Here is a 22,175-nt window from a genome sequence, read left to right on the forward strand (position 1 = left end):
TGTCCTTTCTCCTCTAGCTGGTTGGTAGTTTCAGTGGGGCCCAACACCTGTCCTGCTTACTCCCAGGGCTTCAGTTGTGTGCTGATTGGTCTTCGTTGTCAATCTGAATGGATTGAGAGGTACCTAGAGCTTTGGCACATGTCTGGGTTTGTCTAATAGGTTTTTTCGGAGATTGGCACAGGACAGTGAACCGCGTGGGGAATAATCATCTTGAGTGTGGGTGTCTCCATTCCCGGGCTGAGGGTCTAAGTGGAACAAAAATGAGGAAGAAGGGAGAAACTTGTACACAGGGTGGTGTCTTACTGGTGTTTTCTGCCACTGCTATAAAAACCTTGACAAAAACAACCCCTGTGTGTGTGAATTTTAGGGGTCATATGAGTTGTTTGAACCTCCCAGGTGAGAGAGAGAGACAGAGACAGAGACAGAGACAGAGACAGAGACAGAGAGAGAAGCTCAAAGTTGTGCTTTTCTGTAAGATGACTGACTTCTTGAGGTTGTTTCTGTGGACCAGACATTTTTATACAGTAGCAGCTCTTTGATTACATGTGGAAACCCTCCTGCCCACTTGAGTGAGTTTTTCATCTTTTGGTAGCTGGCTTTTGTTTTGTGTCTGTTAGCTGCCATTTCTGGGTGTTGTTTGAAGAGGAAGGGACTGGTTTTTTTATTATTATTATTATTATTAAGTTTCCTTTGTGGGAGGGCTGGCTTTGCTTTCTGATTCTCTAGGTAGGGTTGATGTGTGTGCATGTGGAAGGCAGCAGACCCACATGGCCTCTGATCCCAGCTGAGCCTGTGACATGCTACTGTGATCTTGTTGTTTGCTTCTGGATAAATCTTGTCCAGTGTGTGTGTGTGTGTGACATGACTCTTACACCGTAACTGTTGTAAAATGTCACCATTCTTAGTACAGCCTCAACATTGAATATTCTAATAATTAACAGTACCAGTTCAACAAAATACTCCTTGAAAAGAAGTGATAAACTGCATTGCATAGGCTGTCCTCTAACTTGTGGTGATGCCCCTGCCTCAGCTTCACAAGTCCTGGGATTACGATTGCAATCACTATACTAGACAGACTCTTTCTTTAAGAAAAAAAAATGTTACTAATGATAAACTGTTGAAATACGTAACATAAAATTTCACAAATTTAATAAAAGAGTCCCCAAAGAAAAGGCCACAATGGACCAGAATTGTCAGTTTGCAGAAGGAAAAAATGCAAATGGCTGATAAAACTGAACTGTTTAAAATTCTAGCAAGTGCATGAAAAATGAGGACAGGATGGAAGTGCAGGGAGGCCAGTGCTTGCATGCGGAGCCGATGGAGTCACAGACTTATGGACGTTCTCTAGGGAATAGTTTTGCAATATCTGCCCAAAGCCTTACATGTGCATATATTATGTACTTAGGAATCTACTGCTAGGAATTTCTTCTAAGGGCATAATTAGAGATGTAGGCAGCCACATTGTTATGAGGACAAGAACTCTTAGAAAAATTTTGATGAGAAAAATCTGAAAATGTGCTGAATATGAAATGAAATAGAAATATGTAACTGGTGTGCTATTAAGGGGATAGAGAACATGCATGTATAATGTGTGGTATGTGTACTCCTGCTATCTGTCCGTTTTAAATGTACTGCATTCTACTATGATTTGTATGCGGGTGCTGAGATCAAGTGGGTGTCTGTGTACTTTTTATATTATTTTGATTACTTCTGTTTTTTGTGTGTTGTGTCTGTGTGGTACTGGGTGTGCTGAGGCATGTATATACATGTGCACATGGAGGCCAGAGGACGACCTCAGCTGTCATTCTGCGGGGTTCTATTTGTTTTTTTGAAACAGGGCTGCTCTGTGGTCTGAAATTGGCAAAGCAGGGCCAAGCTGGCCAGTGTGCCCCAGGAATCGGCCTGCCTCCGCATCTCAGCGCTGGGGTTACGAGCAAGCACACCCGGATTTTTTTTTTTTTTTTAATAGGGGTTCTAGTTACCAAACTCAGATCCTTGTGCTTGCAGGACAAACGCTTTACTGCCTGAGCCACACCCCCTTCCCAGCCTGCTTAGCTCTATCCTGTAACTCATGGGTGGTACCTTATAAGAATAATATTTGACTAGACTATTAATTTCTACTTGTGTCATACGTACATTAGAAAATTCCCGTTTCTCTGTCTTCTTGAGCTCCATAGCTTCTAGACTAGACTGTTGTTTATACCTACTCAGAAATAAGATTCTTTCCTGTGTCTTCTTTGTAGACCACATCCCATTGGTTAGGTCAGTCTGTTCACCCCTTCCAGTTCTTCTGTTGTGTCCCCCTTCATGGCCCCCGGCACTAAGTTAGTTTGAACTTCATCTTGCGTTTGCCCAAATTACCACAATGGTATTGTCCACCATCTTCCTGCCTCTAATCCATAATTTGTATTTCTAGAGCAGAGCGATCTGTCTAAAGCGCATAAAATGCACTTTATTTTGTTGATGAAATTCGCTTTATTTTGTTCCTATCTTGAGCTTGCTGTGCAAGCAAGCGTGAGGATTAGAGTTCAGATCCCCATCACCCATATAAATGCCAGTGAGTGTGGTGTCCTGCCTGCAATCCTGGAACATGGGAGGTGGAGGCAGGAGATCCTGGAGCAAGCCGGCTGGATAGACTAGCCAAATGGGTGAGTTTGGAGCCCAAGGGAGAGACGCTGCCTCAGCGTGAAAGTGTCAAGGAAGACACTAGATGTTAACCTCTGGCTTCTACGTGTATGTGTGCGCATACATGTAAGCATGCATACATATAGGCACACATCACAGGCACATACACATACCAAAATAATCCAGATGCTTTGTATGCTTTAACTGTTAATGCTTTTTGTTAGCTACAGGTAGTGTAAAACCTTAACTTGGTTGTCTAATGAGGCTGGAGAGTTCTCTCGCGGGTGGAGTTCTCTTACTCATCCATCTCTCTCGGCACTTGTATTTGAGGGAATTAACATTTCCCTTTTTTTTTTTGTTTTTTTTTTTTTGTTTTTCGAGACAGGGTTTCTCTCTGTAGCTTTGAGCCTTTCCTGGAACTCACTTGGTAGCCCAGGCTGGCCTCAAACTCACGGAGATCCGCCTGCCTCTGCCTCCCGATTGCTGGGATTAAAGGCGTGCACCACCACCGCCCAGCAACATTTCCCATCTTAACTATTGCAAGCAACTCATGAACCAGAATATAATGCTTTATATAGAGGATAATAATGTCATTAATATTAATAGCCTCACCAATAATTTCATTAATAATTTCTAATAGGGTCATTAGAAAGAATAAATGGAGTAATTACTCATTTTAACTTAATGATTGGGCTCTTTAGTGTATATGCCTGGCTCAGGACTCCATTCTTTCAGGGTTTTCCTTTAACGTTACCTTCTCGGTGAGTTTCTTGCTGGTCACTGTCTACCTGCTCCCATCAGCACACATTGAGCACGTCCTGTCCTCTCTTTCTCCTTATCACCCTGTGAAAAGACATAGAAAGAAGTCTAATCTCATGGCTGGCCCTCCACCCAGTTCCGTTCATAGGCTTTGGTGTACCCTTCTCGTCACCTTTCCCCTATTTCATAGATGAGTAGTGAATCGAATACACTGTCTGTGCTTGCTTGTCCCACTAAGCATTATGTCCTGGAGACACTCAGGTTAGCAGAGAGTAACGGTCCTTGTTCTGTTAGACAGTTGCCTAGTTCTCCGTTGCGCAGATGGCCCCAAGCTTAGCCAGCCCTGTGCAGATGCCAGTGGGAATGGCTCAGACCTTTCTCAAACAGAGCAGTGATAAGTAACCACAGCATACACGTTCAAGTGCATTTCCAGACTTGGTTTCCCAAAGTGCACTGGCTGGATCACGTCCCATACACATTCAAAGGAAAAATGTCACCAAGTTGCTGCCGAAAGAGCTTTACTAATCTTTTTAAAGAGAACTATGCAAAGCCCCAGAACAGTGTTTTCAGTTGTTTTTGGAGTTTTGACAATCTGATAGATGGAAAAGGCTCCCTAAATGTAATTTAATTTCTGTTGGCCAGGGATCAGCAAACTTTGTTTTCCTATAAAATGCCAGAGAGTGTTTTCAGCTTTATGGTCCAGCTTATGTCCTACCAATTTAACTCCACTGGAACACAAAAGCAGACAAAGGCTATATAACTGAACAGATATGGCTGCCTTTTAGTGGAACTTTGTTTATAAGTGCAGGAGTCATATCAGATGTAGTTTATGGCCTACAGTGTCCCAGTCCCTCTTAGGGGACATCTTTCATTTGCCAAGACCCATACCAATTGCTTTTTTCCCTGTGAATTGCTCAGATCCTTCCCAAAATTTATTTATTAATTGTTACTTACTTTGTTTAAAGACATTTATTTCTTTAGTTTATGTGTACGGGTGTTTTGCCTGCATGTATGTGTACCAGCTTTGAGGAGGTCAGAGCAGGGCATCAGATGCCCTGGAACTGAAGCTACAGATGGTTGTGAGATGCCATGTGGGTGCTGGGAATTGAACCCTGGTCCTCTGGAAGAGCAGCCAGTGCTCGTAACTGCTGAGCCATCTCTCCAGCCCTGTTGCTGTCTTTTTTTAATGCTGTTTCTAGGTATTCTTTATATATTAATCCCATGTCTCTGCTAATATAACAAATATTCTAATTTGCCATTTGATTTTGTGTATAGTAGTATCTTAGTGAAGAAGTTTGGTGGATCGCTAAAGTGTGTGTGTGTGTGTGTGTGTGTGTGTGTGCTGTATGTGTGTAATATTTATACTATTGTTGTTTATTGAGACAGGGTCTCATGTAGCTGTGGAAGGCCTTGAACGCCTGATCTTTCCAATTGCTAAGATTGCAGGCAATCTCCACTACTTAGCTTATATGTTTTTCCTATTACATATGTGTGTGTGGTGTAAGTTCATGTTTGTATTGGTGTGTGTGTGTGTATGTGTGTGTGTGTGTGTGTGTGTGTGTGTGTGTGTGTGTGTGCACGCTATGCACGTATGGAGGCCAGGTGTCGATGTCAGGTGTCTTCCACTATTGCTCTCCACCTGATTATCTGAGACAGGGTCTCTCATTGAATCTGGAGCTCACTGATTGGCTGGAAGAACTCCAAGTGTCTGCCTGTCTCTACCACTCCAGCACTGAGATTATAGGTAGAAGCCACATGTCCAGCTTCTTATTATTACATGGATGCTGGAGATTGAATTCAGGTCCGCATGCTTACACAGCAAGGACTTTATCAGCTGAGCCAGCCCTGTAGCCCCTGGCTTGCAGTTTTTGTTTAACTGATAACCTGCAGATCCAGCTGTCCTGACGGTGCAGGAGTTTGTTGGAATCTGGCTGGAGTTTCTCACGAGCTTGGTGTGAAGGAGGTGGGGCTTTCAGCAGTAGAGGGCCTTAGACTTCCGCAGCGCACTGAGCGGGTCACACATTCGAACGCGGGAGAAAGTGTTAAAATTTCAGGCTTCTGTTCCTGTCTGAGAGCTGAGGACTTTGTGCCCTTAGCTGCTGAGAGGTTCCAAAGCACTTGGCTCACAGTGAGACTGTGGCATGAAGCAAGTCACCTTTAACTGAACGGTGTGCTTTATTAAGTTTCTCAAAAATTCATTATTATTTATGTATTTTTAAACTTCAAAGGAATTTGTGTGTGTGTGTGTGTGTGTGCGCGTGTGCGTGCGCCAGAGGAGCCCAGATGATGGTGTTGGATCCCCTGGGGCTGGAGCTGCGGGCAGTTATGAGCAACCTGAAAGGGGTTCTGGGAACTGAACCTGAGTCCTCTGCAAGAGCAGCAGGTGCTCTTAACTACCAACCCATCTCCTCAGCTCCCCAAAATTTTTTACAGTTGGGGTCTCCCTTGCTAGGATGAGTTTGATGAAAGAGGGTTCATTTTCATGTGAGGCTGAGGGCCAACTTGGAGAGAACACTTGGCAATACGTATGAGGAGCTATTGTGATGTACAGCCTGTTTGATGCAGATTTCTTTCTGAGAATCCCTGAAAGTCAGTAAACAATAAATAAGCAAAAAAAGAAGCAGTATTCGACACAAAATACTCCTGTCCTCCTTATTTGATTTGATTTTTATGTGTATAGGTGTTTCACCTGCATACATGCATGTGTACCATGTGCATGCCTGGTGCCTGAGGTGGCCATGAGAGGGTGTCAGATCCCTTGGAACTGGAGTTACAGATGCTTGTGAGCTACCATGAGGGTGCTGGGAATTGAACCTGGGTCCCCTGGAAGAGTAGCCAGTGCTCTTAACTACTGAGAAATCTGTCCAGGACTCACTACTTTTTAAATATTTATTTTAGCCATGGTAAACATGTAGAGGTCAGACCGCAGCCTGTAACAGTTGGTTCTCTCCTTCCACCATGTTGGTTTTGGGGATCCAACTCAGGTTTCAGGCTTGGCAGAGAGCACCTTTTCCCACTGAGATACCTTGCTGGCCCCGTTTCCTATTCTTCTGAAGTTATTTCATCATATGTGCATACATCTACATACACACACACACACATTTATGATACAACACACACACTGTTCAGATGTAAAGTGTCTCTCACAAGGCTGTGTGTTCTGGCTGGGGGTGTTGTTGTGGCAGTTTCTGGAAACTTTAGGAAGCAGAGCCCAGTTGGAGGAGTATGTCACCCAGGGGTCCTTGTAGACACTTTTTCCCTGGCCTCTTCCTGTCTTCCCATCTACTTCTTTTGTGCCACGAGGTAAGGTGACCTGCTGTCCTCTGCCACGCACCAACACTACCATGATTATCTGTCCACGCCACCATGGACCGAACCCGCTGTGCCTCAGTTTCTGTTGCTGTGATACCATCCCCTGACTAACGTGACTTTAAAGAACAAAGGTTCCATTGCGTGGACAGTTGCAGATGACAGGCAGGCATTGCAGGAAGTCGAGGCAGTGATTTGAGCAGCTAGCATCTATCAACTCCACTGTCGAGAGCAGAGAGAAATGAAGGCATCCATACCTACTGCCCTGCTTTCTTCTGTTACACAGTCCAGGACCCACCCCCAGGGAATGGCGCTGCCCACAGTGGGCTTGGATTTTACACGTCCATTAAGATCAGCAGGACAGTCCTTCACAGGCAGATCTGATCTAGACAGATCCCCTTTGTGACTCTCTTTTCAGGTAATTCTACATGGTGTCAAGATGACAGTTGAAACTTTGGTTCTGAAACTGTGAACCAAAATAAATCCTTAAATTGTTTATCTTAGGTATTTTGGTGACAGAGACAAAAAGCTAACTGATAGCACACATCCATACCCATAGACACGTTCACACACCCAGACATGTGCTACGCTTATGAACATATAATAAATGTATTAACTGAACTTTTAGAATTTGTATTCATGACTTAATTTAAATATCATTCATGATTTAAAGTATTCATCGTATTTATGATAAACACACGGATTGGGTTCTGAGAACCCATAGTGACTCACAGTTTCTGCCCTCAAATTTCTCACTGTCATGTGGAGAAGGTAATGGCCAGATAGATAATTATAGCAGAAGTACATAACGTGCTACCTAGCCTGGAGAGACTGATTAAACTCAGACAAGCATTGGGCCGGAGTCTCCAGCAGTGGAAAAATCGGAGTCAGGTATGCATCTCAGCCTTCCTTCCCCTTCCCTTCTCGGGCCCCAGGGAAGCCAGTTTGCTTTCTGTTGCTGTGATGAAACACCGTGACCAAAAGCAACTAGGAGGAGGAAGAGGAGGGTTTATTACATCTTAGAGGTCACAGTCCATCATCAAAGGAATCCAGGGTCAGGACCTGCAGACAGGAGCTGAAGCAGGTATGGAGGAATGCTGCTTGCTGGCTTGCTTCCCTTGGCTTGCTCAGCCTCCTTTTTGACATAGCCCAGGCCCACCTACCCCGGCTCAGCACCTTCCACTGTGGGCTGGACCCTCCTCCATCAAATAGCAATTTAGACAATGCCTCAGAGAAATGGCCCGAGGCCAGTCTGACACAGGCAATTCTTCAGGTGAAGTTCTCTCTTCCCAGGTGACTGCTTTATGTCGAGTTGACAAAAAAACCACTGAGTGGGCTAAGGGGAGAGAAAGTTAGCCGTGGGCTGGATAAGAACTCGGGGTGTAGAGTTTCCTGGTAGGGTGTTTACTGCCTAGGAGGAGGGGAGGAAAAGGTGAACTGGACCAAAGGAGCAGAAGTCAGGGCTGGCCTGGCAGGGACAGATTCTGCGTGCAGTATTCCTCAGTCCTGAGCAGGACAAGCTAGAAGTGGAAGAGACTGAGGGAGCCTCCCTTGACATTTCAAAGAGGCCTGGAGTGTTGGTGGAAGACTTCCCTTCCCTATGGTGTGGGACAGAATCCCACAAAGACCATCTATATAATGATGGAGAACTCAGTGAAGACATTCTGCCAAGTCTTGCCTGATTCCACACAACCCTGCTACTCTCGTTAAAGCCCATTTTCAGAAGTGTGTTTCCTTCCCCCTTAAAGACTGAAAACTTTTGAGGACAAGAAACCTCAGGCAGAGAACATGGTATGCTGGCCTGGAGACCAGCTGACCGGGTCTGATCTGGGCCTGGCCTGGTGTGGCTGCTTCTTCCTACAGTTTCCTGGGCATGATCTGACTTCCCAGCATGCAAATGAAATTGGCCTCAGAACCTCTGCAAAGGGCCTCTTCCTGCTGGTGAAAACAATGACCCTGCAGGAAGCAAGATAGAGTAATACATTTATTTTTATTTATTGAAGGAAAACAGCCAACAAAAGCCCTCTTCCCCCTGCTTCCTGGCTAATTCACAGATCTCTGAATGTGGTCAAGACCAGGGTGGGTCATTGGCCAAGAGGGAAGTGACCTGGAGCGGGAAGTATTAGAGGAGAATGAAAACAAACAGACCAGAACTGGAGTTGGACGGCGGCAGAAAAGTGAGTTAGCATGATTCGAATTACACCAGCTCAGAAAACCTGCCTTGATGCGTCCATCAGCTTGGGGACATCTGGGATGCTGTATGTAAAAGAAAGTGTTTTCTGATGTGAGAGAAAAATTAGTTAGGCTAGAAAGAGAATAGCAGTTTCCAAAGTGAGGCCCACTGAGTAGGCATGGTGGTCCATGGCTATAATCCCAGCACTCAGAAATCAGATGTAAGAAGAACAAGATTTTAAGGCCAGCCCAAGCAACATAACAAAATCCTGTCTCACAAACAGACAGACAAACAGCCTAACAACAGCAAAAGTTAGGCCTGTGTAGCAGGTCTGTGAAGGCAGGGTATGGAGGTCAGAATGATTGCTTTCCTACTACCTTGTCTCATATATGGCTTTCCATCTCATGCAAGTAAGGACATGGGTCACCCCGGCCTTACTGTTTTAACCATGGGTACCAGTACTTACTATCATAAATTGTGCTACTATTAAAAGATAAAAGACTAGCATAAAGACATTTTCCCAGACCCTGGCAAAGGTTAAGTAAATGAGAGCCCCCTCTGTCTATCCATCCATTTTCTTACCTTTGTTCTATCTTCTATCTACCCATCTGTCTTTCTTCCAATCTATCTATTATCTATCTTCTATCACCTGTCAATCACCTATCAAACTTCCTCTTTGCCCTTTTTCCACTTTTCCTTCCTGTTTTCATCCCTCTCTCTCATCCCTGAGAGTCTATGTGCATGCATATACAGCATGATGTATTTCTGTCTATGTCTGTGAACATTCTTCGGGTCCTATGTTGGACTATCTTAGTTTCTTTCTGTTTTCTGTGATCAAATGCCTGGTAAGAAGCAAAAGAAGCGAGGAAGGATTTGTTTTGGTTCATATTTGAAGGATAAAGTTTATCATGGCAGTGGGAACCTGTGGCTGACTCACCACATCTTGATGGATTAGGAAGAGGACAGGATGTGGGACAGGGCTGTCCATCTGCAGGCCCACCCATCCAGTGACCCACTTCTTTCCACTGAGCCCACCGCCTAAAGGTTTCATTACTCCTCCAAACAGCACGACCAACTGGGAACTAGGTGTTCAGACATAAGCCTGGAGGAACAGTTCACAGTCGGACTATAACAAAGGGATACAAAGTGATCCTGCTTGTGATAGGACTGGGAAATGAAGAACTTGTGTCTGATCAGTGGTGGAGTATGTGATCAATGTGACTGTGTAAAAACTCATGGTCTGAGACCATGATATTGTAGTGAGTGGAGGTAAGTCTCCAAGACATGGAGACAGGAGCTTTAGCAGAAGTAATCCATTGACTACATTAGTGGCCTGAACTCTCCAGGGATCTTTTTCTTTTTTTTTTTTTTTTTTTTTTTTTTTTTTGGTTTTTCGAGACAGGGTTTCTCTGTGTAGCTTTGCGCCTTTCCTGGGACTCACTTGGTAGCCCAGGCTGGCCTTGAACTCGCAGAGATCCGCCTGCCTCTGCCTCCCGAGTGCTGGGATTAAAGGCGTGTGCCACCACCGCCCGGCTCTCTCCAGGGATCTTTAAAGGTAGTCTACTCCAAGTTTATTTCTGACCCATCAGTGTGGCTGTTTGAATCAGAGCTCTGTGTTCAGATCCCCCTCACCCTTTTAAATAAATGCCAGCTGGACATGGCAGCCTGTGCTTTCAGTACTGGGAAAGGGGAGACAGGGTTGCCAGCAGCAAGCTCCACTAGCCAGAAGAGCAAACTCTGGGTTGAGAGACCCTGCCTCAAAAGTTAAGTGGACAGCAGCTGAGGAAGACCTCCGATGTCAGCTGTGGACCTCCACTTAAACACGTACACACGTGTAGATTCACTCCACACAAGCACACAGGAAACTAAGAGCTGGAGATGACTTGGAAAAGGACGTGTTAGTTCCAAGGAGCTCTTGCCTCCTGACTGTCAGTGTTTTATTTCACACCCTGGCCATGTCTGTGCTTGATGATAGCTCACTGTGATACATACAGTTCACGTGTGGAAGGGCATCTTTAGGGAGAGTCTTGGGGGCTGGTGAGAGTGGGGGCAAGTGAACACGTTGTCAACCGCAAGTGCCTTCTCAGTTACATACAGTATGGAAAGAACCATGAAAATGTCTGTCAGAGTCATTGAAAGTGGCTTTGTTAAAGCCATCCATGAGGCTGGCATGGTGCATGCCTGTGATCTCAGTTCTTTGGAGCTGGAGGCAAGAGGATCAGGAGTTCAAAACTGGCCTGGGCTACGTGAGACCCTATTTCGAAAATACAAAATAAAAACTTTAAAAAGTCATCTACTACCCTTCCCCCCTTACACACACTTTCCACTGTGCAGACAGCTCACCCTGGAGTAAAGCTCACAGCCAGAGCCCAGGCTTTCTTAGACTCAGCAATACAGGCAGGATCAGTGGCCTAAAGGGCCCTGGTGGCTGTGTAGTAGAGGAAGGACTCTGGGTTTCCTGACAAGCTGTCACCTCAGGTACAATGACCTTATTTCTGTCCTGTGCAGATGGTGGCAGGAAAATCAATGGTGGTAGCACCTGGGGATGGGTGTTTGAGGCTGAGTCCAGCCTGCTTTAGAGAGAATGGAGTTGTTGGATCTTTCCGCACAGAGCAGCCAAGCCAGGACACGGCCCCTGGGAGAGGTTTGATTCTGGTAAACAGCAGAACTCATTTTCCAGCAAATAGATTTTCATTTTGCTTTTTTTCCCAGCGATACATTTCTGAATTATCACTGGAATGAGGTCTGATAGGGCCACCCAGACTGAGCCTCCCTTGCCTTTCAGAGATCTATCCCCTGAGCCCTGACTCAACCCTGCCTGGTCTCTCTCTGCATCTGCTCTGGTGTAGGGCACACACCACCCATTCACTCCATTCCAGTTATATTTCTTTCTCTCTCTCTCTCTCTCTCTCTCTCTCTCTCTCTCTCTCTCTCTCTCTCTCTCTCTCTCTCTCTCTCTCTCTCGTGTGTTGCACTCACCTGTGAGGCCGTATGTGAAGGCCAGAGACTGAAGTCAGTTGTCCTCCTCTCCCAGACTCTCCCCCTTAGCTTTTAGGACAGGGTCTCTTGTTGAACTCACTGATTTGGCTCAGCTGTCTGGCAAGTGAGTCCCTGGGACCTACTCGTCTTTGCCTCTCTAGAGCTGGGCTTATGGCAATGTGCCCACATCTCAACTGTTAATGGGTAGCGGGAATACCAACCCAGATCCTTATGTTGGTGCAGCAGCTGACGCTTTACCCATTGAACCAGCTCTCCAGCCCCCTCCATCTGTATTTTATCATGTGCGATGGGACTTGAGGTTCTAGGAGGCTGAGATGGACCCAGGCTGAAGTGACTGATAGGACTGCCCTCCTCCTGCTGCACAACAGAAAGACGATTCATGGGCTTTAATCTCATAGAAGGTTATTTTTTGGTTTTTCAAGATAGGGTTTCTCCATGTAGTTTTGGTTCCTGTCCTGGATCTTGCTCTGTAGACCAGACTGGCCTTGAACTCACAGAGATCCGCCTGGCTCTGCCTCCCGAGTGCTGGGAATAAAGACATGCGCCACCGCTGCCCGGCTCATGGAAGGTTCTTAATTGCCTAAGTCACATCCCATGTATCTGAGAGCTTACTGACTTTCTACTTTTGCTCAGGCCCAGGATCAATGAGTCACCAAGTCAGACTTATCTCAAGCTGACATTATTAGATAGCATATTGTCCTCAGGTGAGCGTGAACTAATCTTAGATGTGCCTGCTAGTTTGGTCAGCTTGACACAAACCTAGACATATCTGGTGGAGGAATTGCCTCCATCCGATTAACCTGTAGGCAAGTCTATGGAACATTTTCTTGATTGATTGTGGCTGGTGCCTCTCCTGGGTAGGTGGTCCTGGGTTATGTAAGAAAGAAAGCTGAGTAGTCTGGAGGTAAGGGGATGTCTGCAAGTCAGAGAATAGCATTCCTCCATGGCTTTGGCTTAAGTTCCTGCCTTCAGGTTCCTGCCCTACTTGAATACCTGCTCTGACTTCCCTTAGTGATGCACTATTATTATTGGGACATGTAAGCCAGACAAACCCTTCCCTCACCAAGTTTCTTTTGGTCACTTATTGTTTTGTTTTATTTATCACAGCAATAGAAAAGAGGATTTGCAAAACCCAGAGACCACGAGCTTCACCCCTCTCTTTAAGATTCACATCTCATGCTTTCCCGTAGAGTGGCACATCTTTCACGCCTGTGTACCCGCTGGAACACTTCTCCCGATCTCCACATGGCTATAACTCATCACAGCCATCAACTCATAGCTCAGAAATTTTTTTATAGGAAGCTTTCTCAGATCCGATGATATTCATTTATCATTGCTATACCAAACACAGGAAATAATTTAAAGGCCAGAGGATATCTTTTGGCTCATTATTTCAAAGATTTCAGTCAACCATCGCGCAACACTGTGGCAGAACATGGCCACTTACCTTGCAGAATCCAGGAAGGAGAGAACACCGTGCTCTAGGGTCCTGTTTTCTGTTTTCCTTCCTTTATGTGGGTTCCAGGGATTGAAGGCGAGGCTTGCTCAGCAAGCGCTCCTGTCTGCTGAGCCATTTTGTCAGCTCCATCTTTAAATCATTAATGTGTAAAAATGTGAGAAACAGCTTACAGGCTATCAATACACAATTCAATGAACTTTATGGGTCTGTTCCACAGAGTACTCTTCTATCACCATAAACACACAAATCTGAAAATCTCACTAAGGAACCCCCCCCCCCCACACACACACACAGGCAGGGATGTCATGTAGCTCAGGCTGGCCTTGAACTCAGTAGCTGGGGATGAACTTAACCTCCTGGTCCTCCTACCTCCACTCCCAGAGTGCTGGCATTACAGGTCTGTGCCACCATGCCTAGCTTTAAGTTTACAAAGCAATTCCATATCATCTGTGATCTCATTTCTCTTGTTTGAAGCTACAAAAATAACATGTTGATTCATTTTCCAAGTGACTACAGCATGTGGAAAAATTGATTTGCTGATGTGTATGTAAATCTTGTCCATCTAACCATGCCCTGTGACCTGGGCCAGGCATATCTTCATGAAAAGGACTCTGTTCATCCTAATGGTTCTCATCTGTTGAGTGTACACCACAAGGGTCACTGAGGGCGCTGCTGAGTGTACACCTCATCTACAGAACAATTAGAGTTTTCTCTGGAGGAACCCCCCAGGCCCGCCTTCTCTTTCAGTGAACTTGATGAGGTCATTCCTCAATGCCTATCCTGTTTTTAGATGTGTGATTGATTGCATGAGTGATCCATGACTAATTACCCCAGACTTAGTGTCTTAAACAGCATAGATGGCTTAGTAATTAAGAGCAGGTACTGCTTTGGTGGAGGACCCGAGTTCAGTTCTCAGCACCCACAGTGAGCAGTTCATGAGCACCTATAACTTCAGCTCTCGGGGACCTGATGGCCTCTGGCCTTCTAAAGTGCTTACACCCACATGCACATGATCCCCCACATAAACATAAATGTAGATATGAATAAATATTAAAAGTTGCACACACCTCTAAGTTTCTGTGGTTGTGAAAGCTGTGTGTGGCTTAACTGGGCTCTCTAGTTCAAAGCCCCTCGGAAGGCTGCTGGAAAGCCAGGCTTGGATCACCTCACCTCAGTCTTTTTCTGAGGATGATTCATTTCCAAACTCACCCACATGGCTGTTGGCAACATTCAGTCCTTTGAAGGCTGTGAGCTCCATGATACTTGGACCTCTATATAAACAACTTACCCACAGTGGCTGACTTCATCTTCCTGAGCAAAGAGAGGGAGGGAGGGGGAGGTGGGGAGAGAGGAAGAGAATGAGAATGTGAGGGATGAGTATTGAAGCTTTGTTCGACCTCATCTTTGAATCATGTATTGCTTTTGCCATATTGTGTGGAAATAAGTTAGTAGGACCTGGGAAGGCAGCTCCTTCAATGAAGCACATGCCTTGCAAGTGTGAGGGTCTGAGTTTGATCCCTAGAATCCACATTTAAGAAGCCAGGCATGGGGCTGGAGAGATGGCTCAGAGGTTAAGAGCACCGACTGCTCTTCCAGAGGTCCTGAGTTCAATTCCCAGCAACCACATGGTGGCTCATAACCATCTGTAATGAGATCTGGCACCCTCTTCTGTATACATAATAAATAAATCTTAAAAAATATTAAAAAAAAAAAAGAAGAAGAAGCCAGGCATGGCGGCATGCACTTGTAATCCCAGCATCGGATGGATGGTTGGAGACGCTGGGTGGCTCACTGGTTGGCTCACCTCGTCTGCTTGACATGTTCCAGGCCAGCAAGGGACCCTGTCTCAAAAGAGCAAGGCAGCCGGTGCTTGAAGAGTACCCAGGATTGACCTCTGAGTTCCATATGCATGTGCACACACACTCACACATGCACACACACACACACACACACACACACACACGCACACACACACACACACACACACACACACACACACTCACGTTCATCCACTTGCTAGCTCCACACGTTGAGAAGAGGTTGATTGACTAAGGGCATGGATACCAGAAGGTGGGTTCACCTCATGGTGATTAGCAGTAATTAGAGGCTTGTGTGAGTGAGTTGGCGGGCAGAAACCTCAGGCACTCAGGAAGACCATCTTCATAAAGACTCATTGCTTAAACTGAACACAGTTGCTCCATGAGGGAAGGGCTGAATTATAGTTTTTCTATCTTTTAATTTCTTGGGTCTTTTAACTTTAAAAATTCTTCTAAACTTTAGTATAAAAAAGTTGTACACACATACACACACACACACACACACACACACACACACACACACACACCAAAATTAACCAGACCCAGAGACTATACATAACTTCATTTTGAAAATAATTTCAAAGTTAAAGTTGAAAATAGTGATAATCTCATATACCCTTGCCCCCTCTAACAGATGTGTTGTTGGCAAGTTGTCAAAACCAATCTATCTATCCACTCACCCACCCATCCATCCATCCTGCCTTTTTCATTCTTTTTCATTTTATTACATTTCCTTGTGTGTGTGTTTTCCAGTGCACTCTCCCATGACACACCTTTGGGGCTCAGAGGACAACTTGAGGGAATCCATCCATTCTTTCTTTCCACAATGTGGATTCCTGGGATAGAATTCAGGTCTTCAGGCTTGGAGTTAAAAATCTGTGTAGCAGGAATCTTAGAAGGTCTTATTAATAAGATCAAACCCAGGAGCCAGGTATTGGGGTGAATGATGGAAGATCAGAGAAGCAGAACAAGCCACAGCCACCTCATCTTACCAGTTCCTCAGCTGATCCTGTTTCCTCAGACTGGAAGCCTCTGAGTCCTCATCCAAATGGATCTCAGCTGAACTGCTTCTCGAAAGCCTGAATGCTTAACCAGCTGAGTTCCTGGTTTTCACGCCTTATATACCTTTCTGCTTTCTGCCCTCACTTCCTGGGATTAAAGGCTCACTTCCTGGAATTAAAGGTGTGTGTCACCATGCCTGGCTGTTTCCAATGTGGCCTTGAACTCACAGAGATCCAAACAGATTTCTGCCTCTGGAATGCTAGGATTAAAGGCGTGAGTGCCACCATTTTCTAGCCTCTGTTTTTAGTGGCTGTTCTATTCTCTGACCCGAGATAAGTTTATTAGGGTACACAATACACAATATTGTGGGGAACACAATACCACCACATTTCCTCTTTTTTGTCTAAAATTAAAAAAAGCTTATAACGAATACAAGAAAAACTATCCAATAAGTATATATAATATATACATACAGTCAAGAATTACATTAACAATGTCTAGTCCATTAACATTTGACAGATTCAGATAAAAACTCCATTATATATATTAACAATGTCCAGTCCAGTAACATTTGATGAACTCAGACAAAAAAAAATTCATTACTTATCTCATTTAAAACAAGTAGTTCCTTTTTAAAAGTAGATTTAATAATCTCCCCTTTTATCTTATTATATCTATATTCTCTTTTTTTCTTTTCAAAATAGGTTTGGTAATGTACCTTTTGTGATTTTTATATCTTCCCCTTTTTATTTTTAGAGTAGATTCGATGATCTATTCTTTTATCCTATTATTTATCTTTTTTTCTCAGAGTAGATTCAGTGATCTACCTCAAATCTGTATTCACTGAGCCATCTTGCCACCCTCTGTTGTCTGTTTGAGATAGTCTCACTCTGGCCTCGAATTCCCAGCAATCCTGTCTCAGTCTCTCAAATGCTGGGATAATCTATAGGCACAAGCCATACTATTTGTAAACATTATGACATTTGTTCCTGGGAAGGCTGGTACTGGTTGCCATCCAAGCTCAGTGCCTGATGAGAGCATGGGCCAGCGTCCCTGACCCTGCATGGAGACATGGCTCCTGTACAAAGCCTTCTCTTTCCTCTCCCTGCAGAAAACCCTGAGCGAGCCGCTCTGTACTTCGTCTCTGGTGTGTGCATCGGCCTGTTCCTGACCTTGGCTGCCTTGGTGATGAGGATCTCCTGCCACACTGACTGCCAGCGGGGTCCACGGAGGAGGTGCTTGCAGGACCACGAGAGCAGCAGCGACAGCAGCGACAGTGAGGATGGCAGCGAGGACACAGCCTCGGACCTGTCGGTGCGCAGACACCGCCGATTCGAGAGGACTCTGAACAAGAACGTGTTCACCTCTGCAGAGGAGCTGGAGCGCGCACAGCGGTTGGAGGAGCGCGAGCGCATCATCAGGGAGATCTGGATGAATGGGCAACCCGAGGTGCCCGGCACCAGGAGCCTAAACCGCTACTACTAGAACCCCAGAACCTCTGCAGGCTGCCAGGAAAAGAGTGGGTTCTGCAGGCAGGGACGGTGTGCGTAAACGGAAGCCAGCTCTGCTAATGTGTCTGTAGAGAAGCACAGGGCCGGCCTGCTTTCCCAAGGGCATGGGGGTTTGCTTTAGACTCTTACCTCTGGAGATATAGACAATCCAAGCAGGGGCATCTGCCTTTCCAGGTCTTGACACCCACATGGGCACACAAGCCCAACCTTTCCAGGTCTTGGAATGGTGCTGAGGTTTCCTCTTTAACCACGTGACAGCGATGTGATAAGCTGAAAGGATGGATGGACCTTCTTACTTTCTGAGGCGCTCAGAAGTTTGCGCAGACTTACCACTGTGCAATTCCTTTACAAAAGGAAAAAAAAAATCTCATAGCTAGAGAGCTGAGGATATCAGGGTGAACTTAACCCAGAAAATGCAATTTTCTAAAGGATTCCGGGCAGTGGAAGTGGTTTTGATTGAGATAGCATGATCTATGCTAATTATTTAAAGCTAATTTTTAAGACGAAAATTATCTTGGCAACCTCTGCATTTTAACTGACACCTCAGGGATTAAAATGCTCTTTTTTAGTCTAGTTCCCACCTCCATCGTGAAAATGAATAGAAGTTACTGTATTGTGAGATGTGTTGGTGACTTAGGGTACATCAATAACCTCAAAGGATAAAGGGTTTTATGTTTTAGTAGTCTATAAAATACATATTGACATGTGTGTTTGAAAATGCTGCATAACAATAGAAGCCGTGTGTCCTTCCCATTTGGAGAGAAGAAAAGTCTCTCATGACTTCAGAGACTCATATTTAAATAATATTTTGTTTAAAAGAAACAGTTTGGAATTCCCAGAAAAGAATGGAAAGCAGAGGTGAGGATTAAAGCCCAAATGAAAATGGTATCTAAAATAAACATTCCATGAGACTCTCCTTTTGCTTCATGTCTGTCTGTGTGGTCACACATAACCCTTGCTTATGGGCAAGTATGGCCTCTACAGAACCCCTGAAGAATTAAGAATTTAAAAAGGATCCCTTGTGATAAGGGTTCTTTATGTAGGATATATGTTGTGGTTGAGTTATTGTAAAGCAGATAGAAGAACTGAAGATTTACCGAAAGCAAGAGGTAAGAGAGTGACCCCATCCCAGTCCCTCCTGGAAAGAAGTTGGTAGGGAGGGAAAGTGGGCAGGCCCTAGAGAAGGATGGGAGGCTGACTACCATATTGGAAACTGGGTGACAGGCTGAGGCAGCAGCTTCTAGGGCAGTGGTTCTCCGCCTGTGGATCTCACATATCAAATATCCTGCATATCAGATATTTATATTATGATAATGATTCATAGCAGTAGCAAATTTATAATTATGAAGTAGCAATGAAATAATTTTTATGGTCGGGGTCACCATAACATGAGGAACTGTATTAAGGGTCACAGAATCAGGAACCTAGAGGTCTGTCAGGGGGTTCCTCTCTCTTGCCGTGGACTAGGACCCTTATTGAGTCCAGCTGCATGATCCAGAGCCTTTTTACTGGGAGGGGCTCCTTCTCTGCCCATTGCCTTATCACCGTGCCTAAGAGGTGAGCAGGAAGCTTGCCTTGGAGTGTGTAGCATTTTGGGAACTCATTCTTAGTCACAGGGCCTAAGAACTAACTGCACACTCACAATATCCAGCTGCCAAGGGCCTGTACATTTGCCTGAAATCTCCTGTGGCTAGTCTGAGTATAAATACCATTGAGATTCGCTTCCTTTGGTCAATATGGAGTGCTAAAGGTCGTAGTAAGTCAGCCTCTCTGGATCAGTATGTGCATCCTTGACATTTGAGTCCCCCGGGACCAATCACAGGGAGAGTTCTGTTTCCTGGGATTGAGATTTACATCTTTAGTCTTGGTCTCCATCTTTTAGAAAAATGGAAGTCAGTATCTACCTTCATCTCCAGGGATAGCCCACGCTGATCACAGGGGAGGCTCTGACCCTCGCTAAACACAGGCTGCAGAGGTGGATGTGCTTGACAAGACTCTGGGCCACAGAGCTATGCCAGTGCAAGATGAATTATCCTCATACAGTTTCACCATGTCCGTGATGTTTCCATGTCTGGGGTGGTGGAGGCACTATCTAACACATGAGAGAAACCGGCGGTTTCATTTTCATATAACAAGAATTCCAGGTTGTTGTTGTTGTTGTTTTTTAAACTATCCAGTTTCATATTTTAGGTTTAGATTTATAGCACACTTCCTGGTTTTAGTTTTTGTACAAGATCTCTGTGTTTATAATAGAGAGATACCCAACTTAAGGGAATGTATTGATGTCTAGAACTCAAAGGGATGGCTGGGTTCAGAGGCTCACATACTACCAAGAGGTTGGGTTTTTTTCCTAGCTCTGCTCACTTTTGTTCGTTTCTTTGTTTATGCTGCGGATGCAACTGTACTACACTTGTGTTGACTTGAATGCTAAACTTCTGTACAGCACATAGGGAATGGTTGTGTGTGAATGTGTGTGGGGGTGGGAGGTGGGGAGAGGCAGGGAGGGGGAGAGGGAGAGATCATAGAAAGGTTGTGTTGGCTACAAGTATAGATCTCTGATCTATAATTCCACTGAGAAGTACCGGCTGACAAAAGTGCTTCAGATGCCCAAGAAAGCGTCTCAGGATGTAAGGCATCGCCCACCCACTCCCCTTAGGTGCCTCTTTCTGAGCTGAGCAGCAGAAGTAGCTACTGTCCAACTCACAACACAGCCACACCCACTCTCCTGAATCACTGCCATTGTCAGAGTGTGCTGTGGGCACTTCCAGATTTACAACATTCCAGTGTAGGATACAGGATACTGCATGTAGAGAAGGATGGTGGAGCCTAGCTGTATAATGTACCCACCAGTGGGATTCCATAGAATCCATGAACTTCATGGTACTGTTTTCTGTCATTAGGTTTTGAGGGATTTGGCGACACAACAGACAACTGTGTAATCCCATGCTATGGATCAACATTCCTTCTAAATTTAAGTTGAAATTTAATTGCTATGGAAACAGTGCTGGGAGGAGGGACCCATGTGAGGTATTAGGTCACAAGGGTCCTCTCACCCAGGCAGTGAGTTCCTGATAAAAGTCCCCCGAGGCAGGACTGATGTCTGTCTCTTGTGAGGGCTTGCCTATCTACCATGTTACAATGCACTGAGAAGAAACTGGTGGTGTAGCTCAGGGGATGTCTCCTCACCCTTGGACTTCCAAGTCTTGTTTAAGTGACCAAAAAAAATAAAAATAAAAATAAAATAAAATAAAAATCATGGCATTGCACTCACCTTCCTTGAGGGAATACCCTACCCATACTTTAGCAAGTGATAAATGGCCCCTTAGCCAAAAGCAGGCTCCTCCTCTTCTTCCTTGAGCCTCCCAGGTAATGAATTAGCAAGCCTTCAAACTTTCACCACAGGCACTGTGGTAAATCTTGGTTGTCAACTTGACTACATAGATAGACTCTTAGAAACCCTGAGTCATTGGTGGAGTACATTGCTGGGTAAGTTTGAGAAGGTGTTTTCAGAGAGGATTGGCAGGGGTCAGTGGCCTGAGTGGGGAAGACCCAACTTGAATGTGGGAGGTCCATCTATTACATCTCGACCCCAGATGGAACAAAGCCTGCCGGTTCTCACCCATACACCTACTTGCTCAGCTGTTTCTGAGTGGCGCATGCTTTCCTGATCTCATCTCGCACAGACATCAGGCTGCAGACCTCTCAGCCTTCAGTGTGGACTGGAAGTAGTAGCTCTCCAGTGGCCTCCAGTCCTTCAGTCTCACAAGGAAGCCTTCTCGTTCTGAGCCTTCTGGGTTCTTACATTAACAGCTATTGGGTTTTAAGCTTTCATGCTTCAGTTGAAGTTACCTGATGTTTATAAGAGATTTTTATCTCTTTTTTTTTTTAAACAAGAACTCCCATTAGATTCAAAGTCTACTTGTTTTGACAGTCATCTCTCTATGAGGAATATTTTCTAATTTATTTCTGTGTTTATCACGATGTCTCTCTCCTCGCATTCTCTCATTTATTTGCATGTGCAGCTACCTTGGATTCAACGGTGCTGAAATAATCCGCATCCAGCCACTCTGCCCCTATCACCATGGCTGTGCGCTTCACCCAGCATGCACTCATCAGAACGGCAGTTCTGAACATCTCAACTTGGTTTTCTTAGTCTGCCTTGGGCAGAGCAAAACTAGCCTCGTGTCTTAAGTATTACTTCATCTTCTCAGTCCATGCTGCCATTGCACAAATTGAAAATGAAACCTCTGATGAGTTCTGGGTAAACAAGGGGTTCATCTTACCATTTGCCAGCCTAAATCAGCCTTGCTAGGTCAGAATACATCATTTCCTTGCTCTAAACATTGAGTTTAATACCTCAAAGGCTAGTATTGAGCCTATCAGCCTTTATGGGGTAGATGGTCTCTCCAGGTCTCTTGTAAAATTCACACCACAACTTTATGCTCTTAGTAAGTGTAAATTTGAAAATTGACAACTATAAGTTAAAAGGTATAAATTGCTTTTCTTTTAAAACTTTTGTA

The 22,175-nt window shown here is 44.9% G+C and overlaps 1 protein-coding gene across 3 annotated transcripts in view; it reads left to right on the forward strand.

Moving 5' to 3' along the window:
- Eva1a (eva-1 homolog A, regulator of programmed cell death) overlaps positions 1-18,571 on the forward strand; it is a 51,800-nt gene extending 33,229 nt beyond the window's left edge. For all 3 annotated transcript variants that reach the window (XM_042273503.2, XM_042273504.2, XM_006994682.4), the window contains one exon: positions 17,256-18,571. In XM_042273503.2, the coding sequence (XP_042129437.1) occupies positions 17,256-17,629 (374 nt within the window). In that variant the 3' untranslated portion in view covers positions 17,630-18,571. The remainder of the gene's footprint in view (positions 1-17,255) is intronic.
- The last annotated feature ends 3,604 nt before the right edge of the window (positions 18,572-22,175 follow it).

Source organism: Peromyscus maniculatus, chromosome 3 (genome assembly GCF_049852395.1).
Source record: "Peromyscus maniculatus bairdii isolate BWxNUB_F1_BW_parent chromosome 3, HU_Pman_BW_mat_3.1, whole genome shotgun sequence".
Lineage (NCBI taxonomy): Eukaryota > Metazoa > Chordata > Mammalia > Rodentia > Cricetidae > Peromyscus > Peromyscus maniculatus.